The sequence below is a fragment of the Lepidochelys kempii genome, chromosome 1, assembly GCF_965140285.1.
Source record: "Lepidochelys kempii isolate rLepKem1 chromosome 1, rLepKem1.hap1, whole genome shotgun sequence".
Taxonomy (NCBI): Eukaryota; Metazoa; Chordata; order Testudines; family Cheloniidae; genus Lepidochelys; species Lepidochelys kempii.
In genome coordinates this window covers 9,863,380-9,873,413 of record NC_136380.1, presented here as the reverse complement: position 1 = coordinate 9,873,413, position 10,034 = coordinate 9,863,380, and the positions used below count along the sequence as shown (strand labels likewise).

General features: G+C 56.4%; 1 protein-coding gene across 13 annotated transcripts in view; it reads right to left on the bottom strand.

Annotated features, from left to right (window-relative positions):
* Positions 1-978: 978 nt before the first annotated feature.
* ARAP1 (ArfGAP with RhoGAP domain, ankyrin repeat and PH domain 1) overlaps positions 979-10,034 on the bottom strand; it is a 226,271-nt gene continuing 217,215 nt past the window's right edge. For 10 of the 13 annotated variants that reach the window (XR_012157524.2, XR_012157517.2, XR_012157526.2 and 7 more), the window contains 3 exons: positions 8,629-8,692; positions 2,929-7,809; positions 979-2,058 (listed from right to left, as the gene is read on the bottom strand). Coding sequence is in view for 3 of the 13 variants with exons in the window: in XM_073333741.2 (XP_073189842.1) it covers positions 2,950-2,967; positions 7,654-7,809; positions 8,629-8,692 (238 nt within the window). In the remaining 10 variants the exon portion in view is untranslated. The remainder of the gene's footprint in view (positions 2,059-2,928; positions 7,810-8,628; positions 8,693-10,034) is intronic. The other 3 variants (XM_073333741.2, XM_073333749.2, XM_073333758.2) reach the window with 2 other exon arrangements.

Below are 10,034 nucleotides of genomic sequence, written 5' to 3'. Positions count from 1 at the left end.
CAACCTGTTCTTTAGAGTGTGAGCCCTGATAGAAAGAGCAACATTACCCTTTCCTCCTTTGTAAAGTGCTCTGCCTTCCTCAGCTGAAAGGTGCTATATATAGATAGAACATTACTATTCTATTCCATACCAAAAAGATGCGTATGTTAAGGTTACGTGGTTACAGACTGCTGCATAACCTTAACTCTTCCCTCTGGGTATGGGTTACAGTACATTCTTTAATTACAGGATCACACACTGGTTTCCCGCAGCACCTGCCTCATTCAGGGCACAAGCTGCCTGGCATGAAGTAAACAAGACAGCTGTTCACTGTGTGGTCCCTGCCTCATTCACCAGACAAGGAATGGGGCAGAGGTTTTGCAGAGAAAATGGCATGTGATCACATCATTAAACACTATACCATAATGCACGTGTTCAAGGGGCAGAGTTAAGGTTGCCTGGATAACCTTACTTTTGACATTTCCTGGCTTTTGGGTGCTTGACCATGCAGATGTAATGTTCTTTTAACCTTTTTGGGGTCTAGAATCTCCGAGGCTTTTAAAGAAAAGGGAGACTATTAAACAGAAGAATTCTCCCATGTAGCTAGTCACCTGGAGAACGCTCTGGCTTTGCCTGATACGTGCATTAGCGACTGATCGCTCGGCTCTCTGAGCACCCACTTTTGAACACTGAGGGAGTCAGAAACTGGCCTCTTTCTCTCTGTCCCAACTTAGAGTCCCGATGAAGAGGGCCGCTGCTCCTCCGTCTTGGCCTGGGGCCCTAAAATAATGGGCTCATGTTCCTCCATCTTCACCTCTAGCGGAAGCAACTGCCCCTCCCCCACTCCCCCATCTTGACCTGCAGCCCCAAGACCGCGGGTCTTTGCCCCTTTATCTCAGCTTGCAGCCCAGGGGTAGCAGGTCATCCCCAGCATTAGCCTGCTGCATTCAGGCTGCCAGCCCTTCCCTTTGCCCTGCAGCACGGGGACACCATCACATGGACTTCCCCAGGCGTTTAATATTAACAATAACCAAGGAGGCCGTTGACCAGGACAGCACTGGCCCCTCTCCCTGCCCAGGACAAACGGCCCCACTCCAAGCTCAACTTCAGGCTGGCCCAGAGTCCCGTCCCCCCACACGCGCCCCAGTCTCTTGCTGCTTCCACCAGGGCCCCTCAAGCCACGCGTCCCAGCCGTGACTCCACTCAGCCATCTCCACATGCCCACGGCTGGGCGCTGGACTCTCCCGCTCTAACGCTCTGCTGGTGAAGCTTTCACCCGAAAGGCCCATGTGGCCATGGGATCGGGCAGCCTGGGAGAAGGAGAGAAGCGGCGTGTGGCTCTGAGGGGCCAGCAGCAGCAACGGGAGCCTTCATCCGCTTCCCCCGTGGGTCGCCTTCAGCCCTTCTCCAACGTAGTGATACAGAACGGCTGGGGTTAGCCCGCCGCTCCTCCTTGGGAGGGTTTAATGCTTCCACCAGCAGAAGCACCCTTGCGGGAAGGTCTCTGCCTGGCCTGGCTGGGTGGTCCTTGCTGCCTTTCCGTGGCTTGCGGTTTCAAATAGAGAGAAAGAATTTTAAAGAAAGCAAGAGTGCCCCCAGCCCCTAACCCCTCCCGGAGCAGCAGCTGGTACCAGAGAGGGGCCATCCCAGCCTGCGCCCTTCCAGTTTTAATTCAGGACCCAAGAAGAAGCAAGGAGCAGCTGGTGATGGGGGAGAAAGACACTCCCAGGTGAAGCGATGGGTCCAGAAAGCTTCCTCTGCCCCATCTCTGGGGTTCGGCTGGTCACGGCACGGACAGCCGTCGAGAAGAGTGATGAGATAGTGTCTGCTTGAATAATTAATCCTTTAGAAGCCGCTCTTTGCCAATGGATTCATTTTCCTTAAATCAAACACGGTTGCTTATTGTTTTGCGGCTGCTGTCGGCTTTGCCGTAGAAGGAGATGATTGGATCAAGGGGCTGGCACACATTCTGAGAGCCCCCCGGTCTCCGCGCAGACCCCGCTGGATGAGCAGGGACAACGCAACATGACTTGAGCGCACCTGGGCTCTCAGGCTGACTCCCCCCTCTCGCAAACGGACCTGGGGACAAAAAGAGAGAGACACTAGGCTGACTCCCAGGGAGAGAGACCGCTGGCCAGCCGAACGGCTCCTCCAGGGCCTTTCCCTGCCTCTCTGGCTCCTGCTATCCCTCCCCACTCACATCTCGCACTCTCTGGGCTGCTTTCTCCACCCTGCATGGCCCAGAGCAGTGCTTTGCGGCCCGTCCATTGGAGATGGGCCCGCTATGTCGTTAAGGGGGGTGGCATGGTTTTGGGGGTTCAGGAGGGGACTGGGAGTCTAGGTCAGCTCCTGGGTCCTCCTCCTGGCTCTGACTCTGCTTCACTTGAGTGATTTTGAGCCAGCCACGGAGGCCGAACTGTGGGTGGCCCCGAGACCCTCCCTACGTCCCTGAATAGACTCGGCCAGGTTTTCAGAAGTGCTGAGGGCCAGCGGCTGTCACTGCCAGCCCGGCAGGAGATGTAGTCTCCATACCTGTGCACAGCGCAGGTGCCGGCTTGCACAGTGCAGCTCTCTGACCTGCCAGTCGGCTCACAGATCAGGCAGTACCGGGACATGCCTTTTAGATCCAGCCCTCCTGGTTTGAACCCCATGGAGAGCCGGGCCAGGGGCAGCCGGGATCGAGATGGAAACGGTAGACTCTGTTACACAGGTCCCAGCTTGTCATGCAACCTCCATATCCAAGCAGCGGCCGCTTGAGGGGAGATGGAGCGGGCCAGGTTGTGGGATCTGCTGTGAGCTGTAGCTCTGCAGGGAAGATGAAGACGGCTCTAGGCTAATTCTGGCCACCGAGCTGCCATCGGGTCCCGGGAGCTGGGGGAAGATCTCCCCGGCACACACCGTGCCGCAGAGCACTGCAAACAAGCAGGAATGCTTGAAGCACTGAATTACCTGATGTGTTAGGCCTCCGGCTCATACGTTTCGAAGCAGCTGGAGAGAGAGAAAATAAGGAGGAAGGGGTTAGTTTTCCTTCTCCGACATGTACCGTCGGTGGCGCTGAGTAGCTGGAAGGGCTGCACCCCTCGGCTCGGAACGATTGTGGGTAATTAGATGAATGTGACAGGGCTGCTCCATGGGGAACAAAGGGTTAACTCTGGCTCAGTTTCCCCTCCCGCTGTGCAGCCCTATCGATTAGCTACCTGGGCCTGGGAGAGGGCGAAGGGACGACCTTCACTTTGTAACTACCCTATGAAGCCGAGAGTGGCTGCTATCTGGGTCTCTTCAAGCATCTTTCACTCCAGGATGCCAGACACCACAGGGTGCGGGACAGGCGCCATCCCGCTCTGCAGGGGCAGGAGCTGAGGTTAAACGACTTGCCTGAGACGGGAGCTCAGCGGTGGACCCGGGAGAACTCAGCTGCTGAGACCAGCAGGCCAGTCGCAACCGTCTCCACCACCACGGCCTACTGAGCACCACCGCATCAGCCAGCGTGACCACCGATGATGCTGTTGCACCAGGCCTTGTGCAGTGAAATTGCCAGATCTGGCTGAATCCTGCAAACCCACGAACCTCAGGGGCAGGCCTGCTGGCACCTCTGTCTCTTTTAGAGGCACCCGGCACATCACATGCTCATAGAAACACACTGGCAGGAGCTGGGAGTTGGTCCCTTAGCCAGGCTGTTCCTGCCCCCACCCAACCCGCATTACCTCACGCTGTTCACGCCCCACCTCGGGGATGGTGCCGGCATAAACCTCACCAGGGTGCTTCCTTAGAACCAAGAGCCACTGTATCGTAGTCCTGTCTGTCTGTGGACATGTCAATTTCTACAGCATCCACCCTCCCCAGGAGTAACAAGCACTGTGCGGCAAACCCCAAGTGCTTGGGGAGATGCCCCATCCTCCTGCAGAAAACAGGGTACTTGGGAAGCCGATGATAAGACCTCGTGGCCCCAAGGCCCTGGCTTGTAAAAGACACACACTATTTGCCTTGGGCAAAACAGTGAATTGCTATAACCCAGGCCTGAGTCACAGGGAATCATTATTAGCAGTTTCCCACTCACGCGTTACAACAGCCTCACACTCATACTGCCTTTTCCTTACTCCACAGTCTGAGTGGGAATACTGGAAACTCAAACTGTGCTGCTTTGGGATTGGTCCAAAAAAAAAAAAAAATCACGTGATATTGATTGGAGGAGAACCTAAGTGCATCTCGCACAAAGATTTCCAAGTGTGACTTTAAAAATCCCTTCCTGCGAGCATTGTGAGCCCATCAAACGTTTCAGCCCAGACTGCCACAGTGTCTGAGCACCCCACAACTCCCCTACACGGGAACTATTATCCCTGTTTAGCCAGATGGGGAGCGAGAGCCCGGAGAGATGCAGTGACTTGACCAAGGTCAGTCTGTGGCAAAGCGGGACTTGAACCCCAGATCTCTGTCCAGCACCTTTATCGCACGACCGTCCTGCCTCACTCGCACGCCTGAGGGGAGTGACCACAAGATGTGCCACAAACACATCCCTGGGAAAACGGCCTGTATTATCCAGCCAGCCACACAAGTAACAACCCCAGCAGCGGCAGCTGCCGGAAAACGTAGCAGCCTTTGCATCAGAGGAGCAAAGGGCCACTAGGTTTAATAGCCTGGCAAACGCTTGGAGCCATGGTACAAACGTCAGCCAAGCAGAGATGTCCCATTTCTGCGGAACCAGACCCGCTGCCAAGCGGGCTGGCACAAAAGCCGCAGAGGAAGGGGAAGACTCCGCCTCTAATCCTGACCCCTCGGATCTGCTGGGGGATGAAGAGTCTTGCCCCAGCAACCAATTCGAATATGCCCGAGCAGCTTCGGATGGGGAGGCAGGGGCTTGCATCGGAAAGGGATTTTGAGCTGTAACTGGGGCTCTCTGAATCGGTGACGGTGCATCATGCCCCGAGAGACAGCCTGTCCCACCAAGGGGCCAGGTTAGGATCAGCCCTTGCTCAGGGAAGCAAAATCACACTGAGAGGGGCAGGAAGGAGGCAGGGCCGCAGACCGGCTCTGCCTGTCCCAGCACAGCACACCTGTCTAACCAGGTGCTCCTGAGCCCCCGCTCGCAGCCAGAGGGATGTGCTCAGGTACAGCGCCCCGGCGCTCTGGCTGATCTCCGAACCATCCCAGAAACAGGAGGGGAGAGAATTGCCGGCACATCACCAGTTACTCTTCAAAGACTCAACACTCTTCCTTGGGACTCACCAGCTTTCCCACCCGCCGCCCCATCAGGCCCCCCTTTCACGATGCCTTTCATTCCCGGCTTTCAGAGCAAGGGGGTTGGAGACCGAATCATTTCTCTGTCTGCCAGCTCAGGCCCTTCCTTGCTCAATGCAGCGGGTGCGCAGAGTGAATGCACAATGGGCCCCTTGACAGCTCGGCCACGAGGAGTCCGAACATCCTTGGGGAGTGGGCAATAGCTCTAGGCAAATGGACCCTGGTTCAATGTACTCAGCACCTCAAAGCCTTGCTACGCTGCGGAGAGATTTCTTGAGCATGCTGGCGGGGGTTATACAAGGGAGCCCCATCCTTTTAGGAATTATACCGCACCCACAGGCAGTTTCGCTTAGTGGTTAGAGCACGGGAATCCGAATCATGCGTTTTATTCCTGCCATGGATTTGCTGTGCCCCGTCCGCCGGGGAAAGTCACCTAAACTCTCCAGGCCCCGGTTTCCCCATCTGTCAAATAGGGCTAATGATGCTGGCCCACCTCCCTGGGTTTGGTGAGGGTGAATTCACTGATGTGCACAAGGGCAGAAGGTTATTAATTTGGGGATCTCCTGAGAAGATGTAGCTCCCAGGGGCTTCCCTGCGATGCTGCATGCTGACAGCGGTGTTTCAGATGCCATCGGCAGACCGTTGGGCAGTGTTTCCTGACTGGGGGATCTGGGCTGTCTAAGCCCCGCACAGCCCTTGCGCTCCCCACCCTTGAGGCTGGTGGCGGCCTGGCCAGGACTCGCACCGAATGCTGCTCTCGCACCCTCTGCCCCATCCCTGGCATGCGGGGCTGAGCCAGCTGCCTTGGTGCAGTACCCGCTGTCTGCAGTTCGGCCTGCGGACACATCCTGAGGGACAGAGACGGGAAATGGCTGCCAGCTGCAGGGTTAGCCCCAAACTCTCGAACCGAGCAAGAGCAGAAGAGGGGAAGCAAACATGAAGCAGAGTCCGACCGGGCCCCAGGGTGGTGGGCATTTCTCCCTGTCCCCTCTGCCAAGCAAAAAGCCAGACGCATCCCATTGTAAAGAGCCACGCTGGAGATCCCGTTCCACCATAGCTGTCATTATAAACCTGAGGGAAGGCAGGGCCCGGGGTGCTATGCGCTGCATGGCCTGGATCTCCCCGGCAAAGGGCGCTTGTACTAACAGACCTTTAACCATGGACATCGTGAATTCAGTGCTAGGAAGTGTTGGTCCCTTCCTGACCCACAGCGGAAATACAGCCCATGCAGTGGTGGGGCAAGCTTCCTGCCCGGACACCTGGCCAATATGCCATGACCCTGCCCTGAACTGACCTCTCTAGAGAGGCCCGTTCAGTCCCTGGCTTCTCTGCAGAGAGGCCTGCTAGTGGCCCCTTGTGAAGATGGTGTTTGTGTAGGAATGCTTGTCTGCTAGCCATTGGGCTGAGACCCACTGTTCATGTCATGGCCCCCACCCATTAGAGTCGTGGTTTTTTGCCACACAGACACTTGTCCATTAGGAACTGGCGTGAGACCTGCCAAGCTCATTTAACACCAAGCCACTGAGCAGTAACGAGGTTCAGTCCCTACCAACCTGGGCTTGTAGCTGGAAAGCATCCGACGGCCAATTGCCCAGTCCCCAAGCCATGGAGGAGGAGCTGGCCAGGATGAACACTGCTACCTGCCAGTGGCTTCCCTCTGGCCACCAGCCGCGTTCCTTAGACCCAGCTGTCCTGCTTTCAGGGCCCAGAAGAAAAGCTTCTGGTCAGGTTTATAACAGCAATAAGGACCCCCAGGATCAGTCCGTTGGCAATCAGATAAAGACCAGCTCTTTGCTAACTGCCCACACCCAGCTAGTCCTTATCTGAGTCGCTGACTGCTGGTTCGGGCCTTGTTGCTCAAGCGAATCCGAGAAGTTTCCACGTTTGTGGAAGAAACAGTAGACGAATCACAGTCTGCAGTAGCCTCTCCAGCAGTCCCCCGTGCTGCCATTGCGTGTTGACAGAGTCCAGACCGAGGAGAGGGAAAGGACAGGGACAGGGAGCAGATTTGTAACGGAGAAGGAATTTCAAAGCAGCGACCCCAATTACCAGGAGAAATCATCTGCCGAGCTGCATCCCCTGTCGCTGCATCACGCCTGCAGGTACCTCCCTGCCGACCATTGGACAATGGGCCCCTAGGCCTGCTGGGGACAGTTACCCAACACGGGCAAAGAATGAACCCTGCCCTCCTGGCTTTGGTTGCTCTGAGTCAATGACTAGGACAGAGGCTGGGAAAGGATTGTGAGCCAGGCTAACAGCAGAAAATGCTCTGTGTTCGCCAACCCCACCCAGCTCTCGCCTACTGATCTCACTCTGGAGGAAACCCCCGGGTGTGGGGATACTGCGCCCGCCCCACCCGCTTGGCAGGCGTGATGCTACGAGCCAGTGGGATGCCACTCCCTGCACCGTGAAACCCAGCACCGATTGGTTGTCACTCACAGTTAGCGGATCAGCAGCAAAAGCAGCCACACTGTTCCTCATCTCATTCTCATTGCCCCGCAGAGGGATGAGCGAGATGTTACCCAACCTGGAGTCCTGCTGCGTCCGCGACGCCCGCACCTTGGAGGATTCGGAGGGCCACACGTTCCCGCCGTTCTGGGGAGGGAGAGCAGACACATGGCGAGTGAGCAGGGAAGCGGCCAGCGCTGCTGGAACAAGCCTGGGATCTCAGCGTGCCAGTGAACGGGGCCTCACTGAGTGCTCTCTAATTCAGACGCAGAGCGGCACCAGCGGCCCTCAATGCTGTCCGGCCAATGTGTCTCAACTCAGTCCGGAGAGCAACCAGAGCCCGCTGCAATGCTGCACCAGCTGGACTAAGAGCCACCAAAGCATTTCACATACGGCTCTGGAGAGAGACCAGAGACTGCAGTACTGAGCGGGGCCGGGAGCTAGCGGCCAAAGGCTTTACAGCCCTTTCAAGGGGATCTTTGAGCCAGCCGGTCAGCAGATCAATGACCGATGCTGCCCCTCTCCGACACACCTGCTCAGCTACCTACCTGCCATACTTATCTGGCCCCCATCACTATCGTTACTGTGTTTATTCTCTCCCAACCCTCTGTCCTCATTGTACAGATGGGGGAACAGAGCCCTGGAAAGGCTGTGAGTTGCCCAGGGTCACCCAGGATCTTGGTGGTGGGGTAGGAATCGAACTCTGCTCTTCCACACCTCAAGCTAGTCTTCTAGCCATCAGACCATCCTTCCTCTTGGGCTGGCTGGGGGAGATGGTGACCTGGCTGTGGGGGCTGTGAAATGTGACTGTCTTGTCAGGCCGGCAGACCCCCACGCCAGGCCCCCCATGTGGCAGGGGGTGTATCCGAGCCATGCGGAAAGGCCCCTCTCTGCCCCCATCCCCTCTCCCCCCGCCCTGAAGGATGGCAATGCATGCTGAGGGGCCGCCCGCTGCTCAGGTGGTACCTGTACGTGGAGGAAGGTTGCGAACCACTCGCGCAGCTCCATCTGGGTATCGCAGCACAGGTACCTGGGAAGGAGATCAAAGGGGCAGTCAGGGTGGGCGAGTCCGGCCGGAGGTGACGTGAGCAGCGAGACGAGCCCCCTCCCCGGCCTGCCTGCGTCCAGTGTAGGGAATGCAAGCCACCTGCGGCAGAAATCCCACAGCAGATGTGAAACACGACCGGCCCTACAGGCCGGCTCACTTGCTCACAATCAGAGCTGCCTCAGTGGCTGTTATTCCAGGCCACAGCCGGATGGCTCCTGCCCAGCACAGGGCACAGGGGCTGCTGGCTGCCCTGGGTCCAGCCCTGGCACTTGCGACCAGTGGGGTTGGATCTGCTGGTGTAGCCAGAGGCAGGGCCGTCTCTAGAGAGAGCCGTGACCCTGCAGTGCTCCCTGCTTATGTATCAGTGGCATGTTCCCCCGGGAGGCTGCACTCAGGTTTCCTTTCAAGCATGGGTTTGTTTGCAGCTGGGAGAGATTGATTCCGGCTCATGAATCTGATTTGTTTGAATCTGACGGATCAGATTGGTTTGAGTCACGAATCTGATTTGGCCTTTGTGCCAGGTTGAAAACCAGGATCTTTAGGTATTCAAAATCAGGCCCCAACGTTACTGGGCTTTCAGCATCTCTCAGGATGGGGTCCTGGCTGCCAGGCTGTGGGCGTACATGGGTATCGCCGTGATTAAGAAATACAGCTGTGTGTCGAATGATCTATTCCTGACATCATCATTCGTGATCAGAGAACATCTGGAGCGTCGGATGATGAAAGCTGCTTCTGAGCTCTAGATAATTAGACAGAGACAGCAGCTAGGCTGGCAGAGCCAGAGGGAGGGAATCTAGGTCAGGGGTTCTCAAACTGGGGGTTGGGACCCCTCGGGGGGTCACGAGGTTATTACATTGGAGGGTTGCGAGCTGTCAGCCTGCACCCCAAACCTCACTTTGCCTCCAGCATTTATAATGGTGTTAAATACACAAAAAGTGTTTTTAATTTATAAGGGGGGGGGGTCGCACTCAGAGGCTTGCTGTGTGAAAGGGGTCACCAGCACAAAAGTTTGAGAACCACTGGTCTAGAGGGACAGATGGTTGAAGAAATGGACAGTGGCTCCTTTAAATAAAATGCTGGGGAAGGGGGTGAGAGAGAGCCCCCTCCTCTCTCTGGGATGGACTCAGCATTGCTGGTCTGTATGTCATAGACCCCTATCCATAGAGATTCTCATTTAGCTCAAGTGACGGGGGCCCACAGATGGGGGTTTTAAGTAGCTACAGTCTGGCACGGCAATGAATTTGTTTCAATAATAACTGTACAAGGCCATGCAGACAGATCCTGGCCAGGGACATTTCTGTGCAGAAACAACTCCTCCTCCCCA